Here is a 16,898-nt window from a genome sequence, read left to right as displayed (position 1 = left end):
CAGCCGGCGCGCGCACGCGGGCAGGAACGCGGCAACAGCACGCGCGTGGCCAGGACGCGCGCGCCCACGCGGCAACAGCACGCGCGTGGCCAGGACGCGCGCGCCCACAGCTCACGCAGGACCTGCCGCGCGGTTTGAAAGTAGCGCGCAGCGGCGGGGGCCCGCTGCCCCCGCGCCGAGCCCGGCCCCTGTCATGCAAATGAGCAGTCGAGGCGGGCCAATCAGGACCGGCGGGGCGGGGCGCGGGCTGGAGCGGGGATTTTGCACCGTGCGCACGCGTGTGGTTGCCCAGCACCTCCCCCCCCCCACGCGGGCGGCCTCCGGGTCGGAGCCCCCGGCCGCAGCCGACCCGCTCGCGCCGCGTTTGTGCGGGGAGCCCCTGGGGAAATCTCCCGCGGCCCTGGCCTCGCCGTCCGGGGGGCCAGTGGGCGTTTAGGGCGTCGGCCGCTGCTCTGTGGCGGGGCCGGGGCCGGTTGCGCCTCCCAGAGCGTCGGGGCCGGGGCCGGGGCCGGCCCTCGGCGGTTGGAGGTGGTCAGCCAGAGCCCCCGCCGTCGTCACCGCGACGTGCCCGCAGAGGAGGGAGCGGGCAGGCCCCAGCAAGCGGCGAGCCCGGGCGGCCTTCGGCAGCAGGACCGGGCGCGCGCGGCACGGGGCAGTACCGGGGCTCGGGCGGCAGCGGCGTGGCGCCCGCCCCGTCCGGGAGGCTGGCAGGCCTTCCCGTGGCGAAGCGCCGCGCAGGTATCCATGGCAACCCGGGAGATGCTCGCAGCCTGCAGCGGGCGGCTGAGGCCCGCGACGCCAAGCGCCCTGCGCCCGCGGAGCGGCACGGGGAGGGGCGGCCGCCGACGTTAGGAAGCGGAGGCTGAGCACGCGGGGCCCACGCCGTCAGAGCGGCTGCGGCCTCCGCACGCACCCGCAGCAGTTGGTTTTTGCCTGAGCAGGGCCTTTGCTTCCCTGTCTGCTCCCCAACAGCGCCGCGCGCTCCCGAGTGCCTGCGCAGCACAATGCCCTTTCGTCCACTCGCGTGACCTGCGTGCACTCGCCCAGCCCGGGGTGCAAATCCCAAGTGCTGTGCTGGGCGGGCCACGCGCACCGCCGTCACCTTTCACCCCGGGATCGCCGGGCTCACGCCTGCAGCGATGCCAACCAAGGCCTTGCAACGCTGGCCAGCAGCCCATGGACTTTGGCGGTGTTCGTACCAGCCAGCATGAGACCTAGGTGCCTGCGAGCTCCGACCCCAGCCCTGGGCGGCCCAGGGGTGTCAGGCCCAAGCCAGTCTCAGCTGCTAACCCCTGCCCCGCAGCAGGTCAGCTTTTCCCTCGGCGGGGACCCCGACAGCCCCCGCCTGCAGCCGAGCTCTCCGGAGACCCTCGCCCCACCTCCTCCAGGCAGGTAACAAGCCCACCGCAGTTCCTGAGCCAGCTGCAGGCAGGGGGCTGCAGCAGTTACCCCTGGTGCTGCTCACGTAAGCAGTGCCGCTGCAGCCCACGGCGCCTCTGCGGGGAGTCAGGGCCACCTCCTTCCTGCAAGGGCTGGGGACACCGAGGCAGACGAGAGTGCCGGGAGTCCAGTCAGTGCTTCATTAGTAAATATTATTCTAGGCAAGGTTTGGGGGAAATGAGTAGGAAAAGGAACAACAGTTAGAAGGGAAGCAGGTCACTAAAAGTAGTGCGGCTGATTTTCTCTCTCATCAAACGCTGTGTTGACCGTGAAGCCATAGTCTTGCTCTCCCACTCCTTGGTCTAGTGCATCCGTTGAGTAGTTCAAGGACGAAGACCTTTGACTGCCTAATCTTGACTGATCGTTCCTCTTCCTTCTGTAAGGAAAGAGTTGACGTGGGGTTACTGGTTCGCTCCATCATGCTGCCTCGTGGTTAGGGACCAGCATGAGCAGACTAATGGGATCTGGGAGGGACCGAGGGGCCCCGTGGGCCACATGCAGGGTGCGTTACACCATAACCGATGGCCACATGCAGGGTGCGTTACACCATAACCGATGGCCACACGCAGGGTGTGTTACACCATAACCGATGGCCACACGCAGGGTGTGTTACACCATAACTGATGGCCACACGCAGGGGTAGGTTACACCGTAACCAGTGGCCTGAGCACGGGGTCATGTCTCGCTGTGCTGGTAACGGGTGTGAATGCCGCAGCTCCCGGGCCCCGCTCCTGTGTCGTGCAGGTGTGCAAACCCTTACCGGTATCCCCAGAGCACCAGGGAGATGATCAGCGCCAGCACAACAACACCCACAGCGACGCCTACGATGATGTAGACCAGGGGGTTGTCAGATGTGCCTGGGGAGACCTGGGCATCTGTGGGGGAGAGGCAAGCCCGGGTTCAGCATGCAGGGAGCGAGCAGGCAGCTGTAGATCTGTCTGACGTGGCGCGTGTTGGGCTCCAGCCTGGGGCAGACTCTCGCCCCTCTGCTGCTTGCTCCCTCCAGAGGCAACTTGAGTTAACCATAGGTCTCTCTTTGCAGGGATAACCCCTGTGCCCACATCCTCACCATGTCTGTCAGGCACAGGCTGGGGCAGGGAACACCATCAGCTATGCCAGGTAGTGACGTGAGCTGCATCCCGGGGGGGCGCAGAGCCCCGACCCGGTATCCCACCCTGAGCACGTGGCAAACTCCCTGATCCCGTGGCTTCGGGCTGTACCTGCAAGCGGATCCTCGGAGGCGAAGCCTCCAGAGCGTGAGCGGGACTGGGCCCTTCACCCACGACTAAGTTTCTGAGTGCCCATGTGATGTGGGCCTGATTCTGATTTCAATTCTGGCCTCGCAGCTGCTCCTGATTTGTACCCGTGTCACCGAGGGCAGCATCGGGTCCTGGCTAAGGCCCAGCTGTTTGCAGTCAGCGTACTCTGCTTTTGCTGACCAAGCAGGTCGTGTGTCTAACGAAGCTCACAGCAGCCTGTTTACCTGCCCGGTCTTTCTCACAGAGGGGCCCCATGTACAGGTCAGGACAGATGCAGCTGAAGCTTGAATTGCCGCTGCCAGGAATGCATATCCCGTCGTTCTGGCAGGGGTTGTGTAGACACGGAGAACCTGCAAGGAGGGAGGGGGATGTGTCAGGCTCTCAGGGGAGTCCGGCTTGGGGGAAGCTTTCCTCTGCTCCCCTGCATGAGAATGGGCAGCTGTGCGGTGCCAGTCCATGTTTTAAGGAGTTTCCTTGGCTCAGTGCCTGATGCCCCTGGTGCTTGACCAAGTAAGCGTGTCTTAGTGTAAATGGCTGGTGATGGAGTCGACAGAGAGGAGGGCTGGGATGGCATGGAAGAAGAACTGGAGCTGGGCTGGTCTCAGTGGGGGCAGACGACAGGACAAGGAGCAATGGGCTCCAGTTGCAGCAAGGGAAGTTGAGGCTGGATATTAGGAAAAACTCTCACGAGGAGGGTGGTGAAGCACTGGAGCAGGTTACCCAGAGCGGTGGGGGAGTCTCCATCCTTGGAGGTTTTTAAGGCCCAGCTTGGCTGGGAAGATGTAGTTGGGGCTGGTCCTGCTTGGAGCAGGGGGTTGGACCAGATGCGACCTCCTGAGGTCCCTTCCCACTCTCATTGTCTAGGATTCAGTGACTGAGAGAAAGGGAATAATAGAACTGGGATGAAACTTAGCTCATGCACTTGGGAACCAACAACAGAGATTTCCCTTCTAAGCTGCAAACTCCTCAGCTGGAAGGAGGAGAGGAGGAAGACCTGGGTGTATTAGCCAGCATCAAAATGTCCCTAAGCCAGAAACACTGTAAATGCCATCCTAGAAGGGATCCAGCCTCTCCACTAGAAACGGAAGCAATCACACTGCTGCACCACGAGGCCCTGGGGAGACTCTCAAACACTGCATACAGTTTTGGCTTTCCATGTTCAGGACAGATTCATTCAGTCAGAGAAGGAGACTGGGATGGTCAGGGGGCTGGAGAGTCCATCACAAGGGCATGAGCAGAGGAGCTCAGCTTGTGTCACCAGGACAAATGGTGGCTCAGAGGGGAGACTATTGCTCTCAGTGAGGTACCAAGAGGATAAATAGCAGGGAGGGAGGAAAGCTGTTTGCACTAAAGGACAAGGATAGGCATGGCTTGGGCAGGGGGTTGCACTAGATGGGACCTCTGGAGCTCTCTTCCAGCCCCACTTTTCTGCGATTCCAAGAAGAAATCAGGTTCAACTGGCTGCAAATAAGCAGTGGCTGGAGAACTGATGGTTTGTAAGCATGAGGAGAGCAAGGTTGTGGAAGGAGCCTCTGACAAGTGCATGCCCGGGACCTTCTGGGAAGCTTTTGGCAGCACCTGACAGCCCCTTTCAGGCCTGCATCCTTCCCCTCTGCCAAGAGGCCCATCCTGGGTTCCTGCCCGAGGGCCCTCCTTGTACAAGGTCTGCCCGGATGCAGCGGTGCTCCTAGAGGGACCCCGGGCAGAGAGCTTAGGGGCAAGGGGACATGCATAGAGATGGACTCACTCCGGTAGCATCCACGGGTCAAGTTGGCAATGCCGCAGACCAGCTCGGAGCCACATGGTTCTGGGTTGCAGGAGACGCTGGAGCTTTCTGTGCACTCGCAGGTCTGAGAGCAGTCCTCAGTCCTGAACTTCTCTCCAACCTGGGAGAGAATGGGGAGTGTGTGGTTAAAAACAGACCTCAGGTTTGTCCCAGGTCTAACTGGCCCAGGGTTTGACTGGCATCAAAACAGGCATAGATGTGCCACTGGAATAGTAAAGTAATTAACTCAAATTATTGTTATCTCAGTATTTCACAAGCCCTTAGAGTGGGACAGGGGGCTTGTGCCACCATAGGATCTCAGAGTAAATCCCATGTCTGCCCCAAATAAATCCCATGTCTGTTTGTAGATTCAGAGGCACTGAATAAAGTCACCCAGAAAAACAGGAGTGGATGCTTGGCTGTTCCTTGCAAATCCAGGCCCCTAGCCAGCCCCACAGTCTGCTTGTGTTCTGCCCCAGAGGGAACCCCATCATCATCATGGGCAGAGCCTGCATGTGCTTCAGGTCTGTAGCTTCACCCTATGAAAGGAGGCAGCTGCTTTTGCTCTCTGGTAGGGGCAGGAAGCTCCTCCTGGGCAGCTGGGTCTGCAGCAGAACTCAAGGCACAGGCATTTGTGAGGGTCCAGCCCTGTTGGCAGACCCAGGGCTGGAAGGGACCTCAAGCACCATCCAATCCAGTGTCCTGGATGTGGGGGGTGCTGTTCCCAAGCTATTCCTACCCAGGGACCGGTTCTGCAGGAGCACCATCCATGTCAGAGGGCACTTGTACACACCACGGCATTTAATCTTCATTAATGAGCATTAAAAATTTTAAACTTCTTTATTTTGGCACGCCGTGTTTGCGTTTGCATGCTCACAGAGCCTGTGAGCTCTCCACTGGTGCTGCTCAGAGCCGCCAGGACTGGGCCCGCAGTGAGGTGCTAAGACAGGTCTCTGTCACCGGTGCCTAACACATTTATAAGCCCAGGATGTTCTTTCTTCCATGCACAGTTATTCAGGGGGCAGATGATACCAGACTTTCCAGTGCCATTGTACAGGCCCCCAAAGTGCTTGCATCCACGGTGCTGCTCCTGGCACTTCCTACAGGCAGGAAGGGACCCCAGGAATATGTCGTGACCTGCTCCATCCCCCTCCCTTTCTCCAAGACCCAAAACATCACAGAGCAAATGGCCAGCATGAAGCCATGCATGATTAAAGATAGATTAGGCACTGGCAAGAATTATTTGGAGAGGCCACTGGTGCCAAACGCTGGTTGGGGAGCGGTCCCCACCCACCTTGTAGTACTGGTTGAGGAAGGTGCAGCCGCACTCTTTGTAGGGCACACAGTCAAAGCCGCTGAGGATGTAGCCGGGCAGGCACTCGCAGCCTTCGACGCAGGGCAGGTCGCACTCCGAGGCAGCTGCCAGGTTGCCACAGGAAACAGGGCAGGCAGACGTGCATATGCTGTACTTGCTGTTGGGGGGACACTGTGGAGCTGTGGATAGAAGTCAGGAGAGGTGCGTTGTACCAGGCGGCTGCAGCACGCAGGGAGCACAGCGCACCGGGTTTCTGGGACCCTATTTTCTGTTCAGGTTTACTCGGGGCCTCTGTGATTCGGGACCCCCATGAGGAAAGCCAGCACATAACTTGGCCCCAAAGAGTGGCAGCAAGAATGGGGCACATTAAGGTGCTCTATGGCTGTCGTGTGCCACTAAGGGTGTAGCAGACACACAATTAGCAAAAGAAAAAGAGAGATCAAGGCCTATTAAAATGGGAAGTGGGGGTGAGGGGGGAAAAGGGGTCTGCCTCTTCTCGTGTGGAAAGAATTCAGTTGGATAAACTGTAATGGGCCACAATAAAGAGGGAGCAGAGAGTGGGGCCTATGGGAAGGACGGGGTGGGGGTCCTTGGTTCTCTGAGCTGCAAACCCTGACTTGTGTGTCTTGTGCTCACCACAGGACGTCCGCTCCCTCCAGTTCTGCACAGTGATGCCCCACTCCTGACACACCAGCGCGTACTGCTCCACATCCCGACACAGCATCTCCTTGTTGTCGGGCTCCACGCACATGTCATACAGGCAGTTCCTGCAACACGAGAAAGCGTTCATGCCCGAAACATTTGCTGCTGTGTTGCCAGCGGCTGTCCCTTGATTCCGTGCTGGGGCTCTCGCAAAGGCTTTCCAGTACATTTCTGACTGAGTGATGCAAGAAAGACTATTCAAACCTGGGGACACTGGGAGGATCGGGTCAATTTGTTCTGCAGCCGCTACTCCCAGGCTTTGCATTTGCATGCACCCATGTGAGCAGCAAGGACACGAATACCTGTCACGGCCACGTGCATTTCTGTTCCCGGTGGCTGACAGAGCTCCATCGTGGACTGCATTGTGCTAAGAGCCGATTTCCTGGATCCCTGCCGGCATGCAAGCATCCTTCCCTCATCGGCCTGTATCCTCACCATTACCATTCATCCATACCTCTGGTTTACTGATCAGCTGCTCATGAGACCTTGCTACCCTGTTACGCCCTGAACAGTGGTGACTGCACTGAGAGGCAGCGCAATGCCAGCCGAGCGACTGGGCTCAGCACCAGGTGCTTCCTTGGAAGTTTCCAAGCCCCGGGTAGACAAAGCCTTGGCTGGGATGATAAAGTTGGGGCTGGTCCTGCTTGGAGCAGTGGGTTGCACTAGATGTGACCTCCTGAGGGCCCTTCCAGCCCTCATTGTCTATGGCTGTGCTGTTTGTGGATGCACCTGACTGTGGAGCCTCTAGAAACACCTTGTAAGAAGAGCTGGGGGAAAGGCCTCTGTCAATCCCGGGGACTTACTGCAGGAAAGAGTCTGCTGAGACATTGGAGTGACACGCTTGGAAGGGGCCGTCTGGATCCACCAGGACCCGGCAGTTGGAAGTGCTGTTGACATGGATCAGCTGGCTTTCCGAGCACTCGCTGAGGAGCCCGGTTTCCAGCTCGGCAGTGTCAGACTCATCATCTGCCGCTCGCCTGAAACAGAAAGCCATTGATCGCCCATCAGTTTGCTCGGTGCAGTGCCCACCCTAATGCACTCTTAGTGATGGGGTACAACGCCAGATTTAAGGGGACATCTCACTGCCTCGACCTGCCGCGTCCTGGCTGGAAGAGGAACGGAGCTGGGGAAGCGAGGAGACGCAGGGAGTCAGGGCAGGAGCAGAAGCATGAGGAGCCTCGCTGCATTTGGAAGCTGCCCTTGCCTCCCAAAAGCAGGGGGATGTCGGATCAGTCCCTGCCTTTCCTCACGTCATCCAGCCCAGCAGGCAGGGAGGTAAATGATCCCTCCCTGTGCCAGGGTCCAGGAGCCTCGCTGGAAACAGGCCAGTCCCCCATTCCCACCCACCCTCCAGTCCGACATGGTGCAACTCCCTGATGTGGCATCGACCTGGGGTGCTGCAGGGGCACTGCCACCTCCCACACAAGCTAGAAAAATACATGAATGACCCCAGAAAGGAAGAAGAAAGGTCAGGTGGAAGAGGGTGCCAGCAGCCTCTCTGGAGGTTATTAGGGCCTCATTAAGCAGCCAGCCTTGGCCCGGTGCATATATAGGATGTACCTGAGCCGATGGGCCGATCTCTCGACGGGGACCTTCCAGCTCTCCCCAAACACATTCACGTTCCTCACACGGGAACCGTCAGGCTTGGTGAAGTCGTTCCTGTACTTGTTATCAAAATTACCGCACAGGCCTTCAACTTTGTTCTTGTAGGTGTTGGCCAGGGTGATGTCTGGGGGATTTCAGAAGGAGATGCTGATGCCAGGAGCCAGTGCCAGCAAGTGCACGGGAGGGAAGGACGGGAAGTGCAGGCAGCTCTGTGCTAGGATTGGACCGCAGGCAGGGGATGCTAGCAGGGATCCCTCACGCCACAGGGGAAAGTCTACTGAATAGCACTGGTGTCCTGTCAAACAGGCCTTCCCTTCCTGCAGGGCTGTGGTGGTGGGTACAAGGACCCTTCCCCTCTACTCCCACGAGCAGCTCTCAGACCTGGTAGCTAAGGAGTGATCTTCCTTGTGCCAGTGGAGTGTACACTGAAATAAACTGGGTTCAAGCAAGAGAACCAGGCCCACGGCTCTAATGCTAAGATATATCCGGAGATAAGATGGAGAAGGACCTGCCCTGCAATCCCAGGGTTCAGGGTGCAGCAGCCATTGCTGGGTAGTGGAGAACCACCAAGGGACGGGTCTGACCCTCATCCCATCACCCCCATGAGCCACCGTGGGCAATTTTGCTTTAGCGTTAGCTGAAGTTTGGCTTTGCATGAACAGAACCAGGAACAATCCAAGCCCCATTTTCCCTAAACTTGTGAAACACAAAGGTACCCAGATAAAAAGGCACCACTTCTGCTGGTTGTCTAGTTCTTGGGAAACAGCCTGTCCCCTGTTTTCTGGGATGTCATGTTGCAAAGGAGAATCACAGGCTCAGAGGATACAAGATTCTAGTCTCATTTTGGGTAGAAATCTCTGAACGCAAGGTGTCGTGGGAAGGATAAATTTAAATAAATGCTACCATAGGTTCTCTTGATCACACTTACCTAAGTTTTCAGAGCCATCATAGCTGATGGATAAGCCAAAATCTGTCTGCATATAAATTCTTGTTGCTCTCTGGAATATCTGGATTCCCTCATGAGGACGGGCAGGGGGGATAGCACTCACTCCATCCACCTGAGAGAGGGAGAGCATTTTTAACACACAGACCTGGGGCCAAATTCAACCTTGAGCCCAGTTGCAGGGAAAAACTCCCAGCTAAGCTCTCCTGTCTTCACGTTTCATGATAACAGTTTCAAACAGCTATAGCTGAAGAAAACCCCTGATATTCATCTTATTGTAGGTAAATGTTGCACAAAAAGAAGCTGGATTGTCCTGAAAGTCAGTATTTTCACCCTTTTTTAAAAAAAGAAAAAGATTGCCGTTCTTTGGCTAGAAAAGATGCTAACATATGTGCATGAGCAAACATAAGACGGTGAATAATGATAATAGATAATGTGAGAAATAGAAGTGCAACTCCTTTAGCATGATTTGTCTGCTTCCTTTTCCCTCCTCATGAAGACCACTCTTATGGTTTTAAAAGCCCCAGTTTCTGGGGTCAGGTGACTGCAAGACAATCCCAGATTTCATATTTTTTTAAAGGTACCCAGGTTGTAGCTGTATTGGTCTGGTGGCAAAAGGAATCAGGACTCGTGGTAGAGATGATATCTTTTATTAGACCAACTAGATTTTTACAAAAAACTTGCACTTAAAGATTTTTTTTTCAAAAATCTAGTTGGTTTAATAGAAGATATCACTTCTACCATGACTCCTGATTTTTTAAGTAATTTTTTGCCTCTTATGGTTGAATAGAAAGGCTTGAAAACACGACCCCTGAATGTCTCAAACTCCAAGGCAATGAAAAAGGGGCGTGCATTTTTTACAGCGTAGGGTTTTTAAACCAATATCATTGCTTCTAGAGCCTGACTCTCTGCTTCTGCCCATGCAAGGTTAGCAGTGCAGTAGCAGAAGCTGTAATTTAAGAGACAGTCCCTGATGAAGGAGACTGAGGAAGTTGGTAATTGAGAGACAGTCCCTCTAAGTTGCTAGCGGTGAAACCAAGGGACTTCAGAGGCTTGCTGCAGCTCCACAAGTGAAGGCAGTTGTTCATTCATGTGTGCCCATGCTCAGATGAATAGGGGTGAGAAGCAATCAACATTTTTTTGTTCCAGATTCAGACTGCAGCACTTATATTCCTCCTCTCTCATGTCTCTAAGAGCAGTTTTGCTGCAGTCTTGAAGCCCCGAGTTGCACCGTGAACTCTCCTTCCAAACTCATCCTTCTTATCCCGCCCTGTCCCCTGCCATCCACCTTTCTTTCCACCTTGCTGCATGTTATATCTCCTCCTCTGCTTGGGCTCTGTCTGCTGAAAGTGTTAGCTCTTTGAGTCAGGGACTATCTATTGCTTTGTACCCAGGGCACCATTCCACATGGGCCGTTGGTTGGCTGCTGCAATAAACCATCATTGTTAAAATAATAAACTGCCCAGAAATACCCAATTTTCACTGCAACGTCTTTCATTCAGTAAAAAGCCGATGGATGCATCAAAATTGATTCTTACCACAAGCTTCTTCTTCTGCTTGAACATCACGGTGTGGTTGTAAACATTGACCCGGACCTCCTTGAGGAAAGTGATGCGTCGATTTAGAGGCATAAGCTGGTTCTTGCCTTCAATGCTGAACGGCAGCAGGTAGGTGGGCACTTCGGGGATGGTCTGAGCCAGGACGTACGTGGACTTGCCTTGGAAGTGGTGCCACAAGCCGTCAAACGTCAGGTAGTGCGGGTCCCCGGTGACCAGGCACTTCCCAAAACCTACGAGGGAACAGTGCCCATAGTCAGTCTGAGTGCAGAGGCCGGTTCTCTCATTTGAGGCCGATGACTGGTTTGTGTAATAACAGGCTAGAGAGTTATGGCCATTGCTTACAAAAGCTAAGGCAAGTGCCCAGACTCTGTGCTGGTGATGGTGACATGCAGACGGACGGACAGTGACCAGAGTGGGCTTACAACGCAGAACTGCCGCTTGTCTCATTACCCAACAGTGGAGTGTCACCAGATTGTCCTTTCAACCATGGTGTCAGGCCCAGCCAGCCTGTGAAGGGTGTGTAGTGTCTCTGAGCCCTCTCTCCTCCCTACTGGGTTTGCAAACCCTTGCAGCAGAGCTGCTTTACCTTGTTGATAAGAGCAGGGAAGGTGGCTGCTGTGCAAGGACACATTGACCCCGCTCCCTAGATCGGCCCCTTAACACAGGGCCAGCTGCTTTCCAGTGTCCCTGGAGCACTAGGCTGCCCAAATGGGGAAGGGGGGCAGCCTGCTTTTTTGTAACCACCCGGCTCCCTTGCCCCACATTTGCAACCGCAGCAGCAGGCAGATTTCCAGGGGACGTAATGCCACCTTCCAAAAGAAACGGCTTACTCCTGATATGGCTCTCGTGAGCAGAGCTGTTGGGTGCAAGAGGAGCAGGCTCATCAGATCGGCTGCTTGATGAAAGGCATCAAGGGTCTCCGAAGGAGGCACCCAACATTTGCCCAACTCTGAGCTTTACTAACAGCTTCCTCTTCTCTTTGTCCTGCTGCCAAGCCCAGCTCTCAGCAGAAGACAACCGAGTCCTTGCCAAAGGATCACATTTGCTTTCCTTCCCTATCCTACCCCGAATTTTACCTTCCCTTGCCTACCAGGGGAACTCAGCAGACAGCTAAGGCCTTTTCATGTTCTCATGGCAGCAGTACCCTGCCATCAACACTATCAAGACCAAAGCAGCACAAGGTGGACCTGCCTCTCCACATCTGGGCCCCTCCTCTGCCATCATCCCATGCAGGGGAGGTTGCAACCCCTCACCGCTGGCATGTCAGTGTTGCATCCCCCCTGCGTGCTGCAGTGTAAATGCCAACACACGGAGCGAAGCAGGGGAAAGGAAGTCCTTGTGCTGCATTACGTTTAGAAGGTGTAAGTGAATTTGCTCTTTACAGAGACTGGGATGTGAGGAGGGGAGGGGTGATGCTGGTGTCTACTAAGAGCCCTTTGCATTGCTGGAGAAGGGGAAAGGGGCTGGGAAGCGAGCAGATGTCACTGTTGCAGCCCTTCCTATGGCCCCTGGCACCACCAGATGATCTTTCCCTGCAGAAGTACAGGTGCATCCTGCGTGGATGGGGCTCCTGGGGCCCGGTCCCTCCCCAGTAGCTGGGCTCTGAGCACACATACCTGTTGGTTTACATTTGTACTTCCCATTGTGGAGGGTGCAAACTGAGCCAATCTCACAGGTGTAGTCCCGACACGTGATGACATTTTCTTTGCGGCAGCGGCATTTCTTACTGCAGTGTTCAGTTACCCAGCTGTCCCCAACCTGGTGGGATACAAGCTGTGTTAAGGGCACCATTCAAAAAGGGGCGATTCTTCACAAATACAGTGTGGGGCCAGCAGCAAAAGAGGCGAGATCCAGCTCTGTACCACACTGAACCCAGGAGAGAGGAGCAGTCTCTGCTGGCTCTATTAGAGCAGAGAGGAAATACCCACAACCTGGCTTATGCTTGGAAAATAGATATGAACCTACCCATGGGCTCTGTGCTGCACTCTCGTCTGTTCTGAATCTTGCTGGGGCACTGCAGTCCTACACAACTTACTGCCTTCATGAGATAACTGAGACACAAAGGACTGGGGCAAACTTCCTAAGCGAGCCCTGGCACATCACTAGTGTTCAGAGGCTTTCACTGCTTTTGGGAGTCTCAGTTTTGGGTCCTATCTTTAAACTCTTTCGGGCCTGCTGTGCAAAAGCAACAAGCTCCTGCATTGCCCACTAACTTGATTTAAAGAAGCGGTTGCTCAGCAGCCCTGCTGCACAGACCCAGTTTATTTCTTTTGGGTCAATGTGGCCAGTGGGCCCAGGAGTCGGGGGCTGCTGAGAGCTGCAAAACCAGGCAGTCGCTTTGGACCAAACCCGCTTACGCTGTAGTAGTTGTCCTTGTTGTCCCTGCAGCCACAGTCCCTCAGCGGCACACAGCGGTCATTGCTGAGCACGTAGCCATTGTTGCACACGCAGCCTTCTGTGCACTCGCCCGGCTTCTCACACAGGGTGGGTCCAAAAATGTCGTTGCAGGTGGCCGGACAGAGAGGAGCGCAGGGAGTGTAGTGGCTGTGCGAGGGGCAAGGTAATGCTGCACGGATGGAGAGAACAAAGACAGCAGGATTGACACGGTCCCTTGCCCACAGGTCCGATGCTAATACAGTCAGGGTGCAGACGCTAGCCATGTTTGCCTGATTTTTACATGGTTATTTAATAACTCTAGCTTCTGGCTTTTTTTAAAGAGTAGCTGAGCCTTTCACAGCTATCCAGTCAGCTCAGCCGGGGTGCTTTGGAGCTGGCAGGGGTTGCTTTTAGAGCATTCCCATTCAGTGTTGGGTGCTGCATGGGCTACTGATAACAAACAATTGTACAGAAAACTTCCTTGGGTCGCAGTCACATGTCGCCTGCCCTATTTCGTGGCGGGGGCAGAAAGCAGACATACGCAAGTTCAGCTGGCTGGTTGAGCTGAGACGATGGCTCTTTTGCATTGTGGGAGTGGTCCAAGCACTCATGATGAATCTGGCCCTTAACGGACCCCAGGCCACATCCTTAGGCTTCACTCCAACAACACTTGCAGAATGAAGACATTTAAAAACCATTTCCCCAATGTACTCAAGCATTTCTAGATGCCCTATGGTCATCCTTTATCTCTCCTCTCTTCTCTAACCACTGCAGCATCAAATGTCCACCCAGCTCCTCAAACCAACCCAGCTCTGAGTTATCATTCATAGACAAGCCCAGTCCTGAGCAGGGGACACGGATTTCAGGATCTGACTCCAGCACAACCCAGTGCCCAAATGCTAACTAGCACCAATAGAGGTTGCTAGTTAATTTTCCCCTCTCACCCATACAAAGCCAGATTGGTCTCTCTGCACACTTACGGCAGAATGTGTTGTTCCTCCATGTGATGCTCTCCCCGTTTTTCTTGCAGGTGTCCACGTAAGCCTGAACGATGGCACAGAGAGTGGACTTCATGCCGCCATACTTGCACATGTCGTAGACGCAGGTCTTGATGAAGAGTTCGGGATCAACCAGGTGATGGCACTGCTTGAAGGGGTCTGACATCAAGGCCCTGCACTGCTTTTCAATGTTTGGTCTGGCACCAGCAGTGCAGGGAGGGTTAGGCTCATCTCCTTTGTCTGGTAAGCAGCTGCAAGGAAACATAACCACAGAGGATTTCAGTCTGAAATACCACCCGGCACACTGAGGCTGAGACCCAGATGGGAACATTTGTTGCTCGTGAGGAGAGTCAGGTGAGTAGTTCTGGAGGCCACAGTCCTTTCTACTCAAAGGGAAAAAAAGATGAGTGACAAATGCAGGCTTCTTCTGCCTTGCCAGTCAATCTCTTCCCTGTCTTCGACTTGAGGGAAGAAAGGGAGCTTGGACTATCCACACAATCAACCGTTCTTGCCTTGTGTGTTGGCTCATGTTTGCATGTACAAACCCTTGCAAGATATGCATAGGCAATGAATCATTTAATATGCACATGCAAGTTTTGTGTACATGAACATGTCTCCCTGAAAACAGTGCAAAACTAAGTAGGAGAAGCACTTAAAAAACATGGGTGTTCATAGCCTTCCCAAAAAGATGGTTAGTCCACTGCTTACTGCAACAGATCTGGGAAGTAAAATGGCTTAGGGACTTACTGGGCCCCCGGCAGATGTTACACTTAAGACATGATTAACCAAGTCTAATATAATTGTGTAGGGCACAGTCAGGCAGAAAGGGATGTGGTGGTTATCGTAGATCATGAGCTAAATCTAAGTTAATGGTGTGATACTGCTGCAAAAAGGCAAATCGTTTTTTTGGGAGGTTTAAATTAGAAGAGTTGCATGTAAGACATGGGAGGCAATTAGCCTACTCTGCTCAGCAAGGAGGTGGCCTCGGATGGAGTAGTGTGTCCAGGTTGGGGCACCACACTTTAAGAAGAGTTGTTCCAGGGGCGAGCGACAAGAATAAGCCACTGAAGGACATGAGGAAAGATTGAAGGAATTGGGTTTGGGCAGAGGAAGACTCAGGGGACACCTGACAATAGTCTTAAAGGTTTGTGACATGTGGCGACAATCAACTGTGCTCTGCAGCCACTGCAGGAAGGACAGGAAAAAATGAGCTTCACTTGGAGCAAGTTCAGTGGGATACGAGGAAAATCTTTCTAGCTGTTTGGGCGGTGAAGCACTGAGGCCAGGGGCAGAGGGGGGCTGTGGGATCCTCAGCACTACAGGTGGGTAAGAACAAGTCAGACTAACGCTGTCAGTGATGGCTTGGATGTGTGTGAAAGCGCATCAGTGCGGGACGTTGGGTTAGCGGTCTCTTCCAGCCTGGCTTTTCTACAATTCTGTCTGTCCAGCCACCCACTCTGGGTGCTTACAGTGCGAATAACACTGACTGGCAGTGTTATCTGAGTGCTGCACTAGAGGGTTTAGGTGCTTGACAGTCACTGAGCTAGTCAGCGAGCTCCTCACCTCCTGGCATCTCACTGAATTAGATCTCCGCTAGAACCCCGGCTTCTCAAAGGAGATGCACCAGCTCTAGAAACAGTCTGGCCAATGCACGTTACAAAACAGGAACATCACTGAAATACCTGCAAGGAGATGGATACCCCAAGAGATACAAATGGGGTGAGGAAAAGGAGTCAGGTTTACCCTCGTTCACTGTCGGCTTCCACTTTCCAGCTGTTTCCAAACTGCGCAACGTTACTAGCCTGCAGATGATTGGGCATGAGCAGTTCATCTTCCTTCCTGCCGTTGTAGTTGCCGCACATGCCACACACCTGAGAATCAAGAGAACGATGTTACAAACACTGCGCCCCTATCCCAGCACCGCTGGGTGATGGAGAAAAGAAATACGCTGAGACACTGGGTAGCAACTAGCCCTGTAATGAATAGTTCAGATGTGGATGGTACCATTTAAATAGACAAAAGAGAAATGAAGAGATGCTGGAATACACTGGCAGCCACCCTTTTTGGCAGAAGTGTCACAGATTAGTCCTGTGCCACTAATCCCCTTCCCTTGTGTGATCTACTGCTCTGCTTTCTGTTTCCTTCCCTATCTGCTGCTCTGCTCCCCTTCCCTTTCCCTCCCTGATCTGCCACATGCCACATTCAGAGGCTGCCCATGCCACTAGTGCACCTGTCCTGCACTTGGTAACCCCTGCTGTAATATAACTGTGATCCCCTATGACTTCACAGCATGCACCGCTATGCTGAGGGTACTTCCGGCATCTAGGTGCCAGCTACTCGTTCCATTGTGCCACTTCCTGCAAATGCTCCTTTGAACTGTGAGAGATTGGTTGTAAAAAAAGAAAACAGAGGAGAAGTGACTTGTGTGCACACAGCGTTGTAAACAAGAAAAGCCCCAAAGTAGGGTCCTGAGACCCGATCCTCACCATTCCCACTCAGGCGGACTCCCACTGGGGACAGCCCAGATTCATGCTGGTGACATTTAGGGCTACTTTTTCCAAAGGCATCTCATAACACTTGTTTGCAAAATGTGTAAATACCAAATTTCCCAACTCGTCCTGCAAGGGCCCCACGTTACCTGGGACCTTCTTTTTGCCCCCTATGTATTTAAAAAAGGACTTCTTATTGTCCTTAATCTGAGTCATAATTGACTCCAAGATGAACACGGGCCGGCAGTGTGGGGCCGCGGTCAGGAAGGCCAACCGCACCTTGTCCTGCATCCACAGGTGCATCTCGAGCAGGGCCAAAGAGGTGACCCTCCCCCTCTGTGCGGCACTGGTCAGGCCGCAGCTGGAGGACTGCGTCCAGCTCTGGGCGCCGCACTTCAGGAGGGATGTGGACAGCATGGAGAGGGTCCAGAGGAGGCCACTCGCATG

General features: G+C 54.3%; 3 protein-coding genes and 1 long non-coding RNA gene across 4 annotated transcripts in view; all 4 read right to left on the bottom strand.

The window, feature by feature from the left end:
* Positions 1-746, bottom strand: part of HRASLS (HRAS like suppressor) — a 3,162-nt gene extending 2,416 nt beyond the window's left edge. Inside the window, exon 1 of the mRNA XM_019532547.1 lies at positions 660-746. Coding sequence (XP_019388092.1) covers positions 660-746 — 87 coding nt within the window. The remainder of the gene's footprint in view (positions 1-659) is intronic.
* An 825-nt stretch (positions 747-1,571) lies between these two features.
* On the bottom strand, positions 1,572-2,829 carry LOC109308560. The gene is made up of 3 exons (XR_002100639.1): positions 2,661-2,829; positions 2,201-2,315; positions 1,572-1,816 (listed from the first exon to the last, which is right to left on the bottom strand). It is a non-coding gene; the product is annotated as an uncharacterized LOC109308560 (long non-coding RNA).
* Positions 2,830-2,855: 26 nt separating this feature from the next.
* LOC109308301 (zonadhesin-like) lies at positions 2,856-7,790 on the bottom strand. The gene is made up of 5 exons (XM_019532546.1): positions 7,285-7,790; positions 6,416-6,546; positions 5,759-5,958; positions 4,447-4,585; positions 2,856-3,049 (listed from the first exon to the last, which is right to left on the bottom strand). Exons 1-5 carry the CDS (start codon positions 7,473-7,475, stop codon positions 2,856-2,858), a joined length of 855 nt encoding a protein of 284 aa, XP_019388091.1. The 5' UTR covers positions 7,476-7,790.
* A 135-nt stretch (positions 7,791-7,925) lies between these two features.
* Positions 7,926-16,898, bottom strand: part of ZAN (zonadhesin) — a gene marked incomplete at its 5' end in the record, with an annotated part of 19,832 nt that continues 10,859 nt past the window's right edge. Inside the window, 7 exons of the mRNA XM_019532545.1 lie at positions 7,926-8,210; positions 9,015-9,144; positions 10,568-10,818; positions 12,205-12,346; positions 12,946-13,154; positions 13,945-14,213; positions 15,706-15,833. Of these exons, the coding sequence (XP_019388090.1) occupies positions 7,990-8,210; positions 9,015-9,144; positions 10,568-10,818; positions 12,205-12,346; positions 12,946-13,154; positions 13,945-14,213; positions 15,706-15,833 (1,350 nt within the window). The remainder of the gene's footprint in view (positions 8,211-9,014; positions 9,145-10,567; positions 10,819-12,204; positions 12,347-12,945; positions 13,155-13,944; positions 14,214-15,705; positions 15,834-16,898) is intronic.

Source organism: Crocodylus porosus, unplaced genomic scaffold (genome assembly GCF_001723895.1).
Source record: "Crocodylus porosus isolate Cpor-Errol unplaced genomic scaffold, CroPor_comp1, whole genome shotgun sequence".
NCBI classification, from domain to species: domain Eukaryota; kingdom Metazoa; phylum Chordata; order Crocodylia; family Crocodylidae; genus Crocodylus; species Crocodylus porosus.
Note: the sequence above shows the minus strand (reverse complement) of the source record. Positions and strands in the feature narration are given on the sequence as shown.

Coding starts and splice junctions, on each gene's coding strand:
- LOC109308301 (XM_019532546.1), bottom strand. CDS start 7,475: ATGGCTTTCTGTTTCAGGCGAGCGGCAGATGATGAGTCTGACACTGCC. Junction 4,586..5,758: donor TCCTCAACCAGTACTACAAG/GTGGGTGGGGAC, acceptor ATTCTCTCCCAG/GTTGGAGAGAAGTTCAGGAC. Junction 3,050..4,446: donor GACCCGTGGATGCTACCGGA/GTGAGTCCATCT, acceptor CCCTCCTTGCAG/GTTCTCCGTGTCTACACAAC.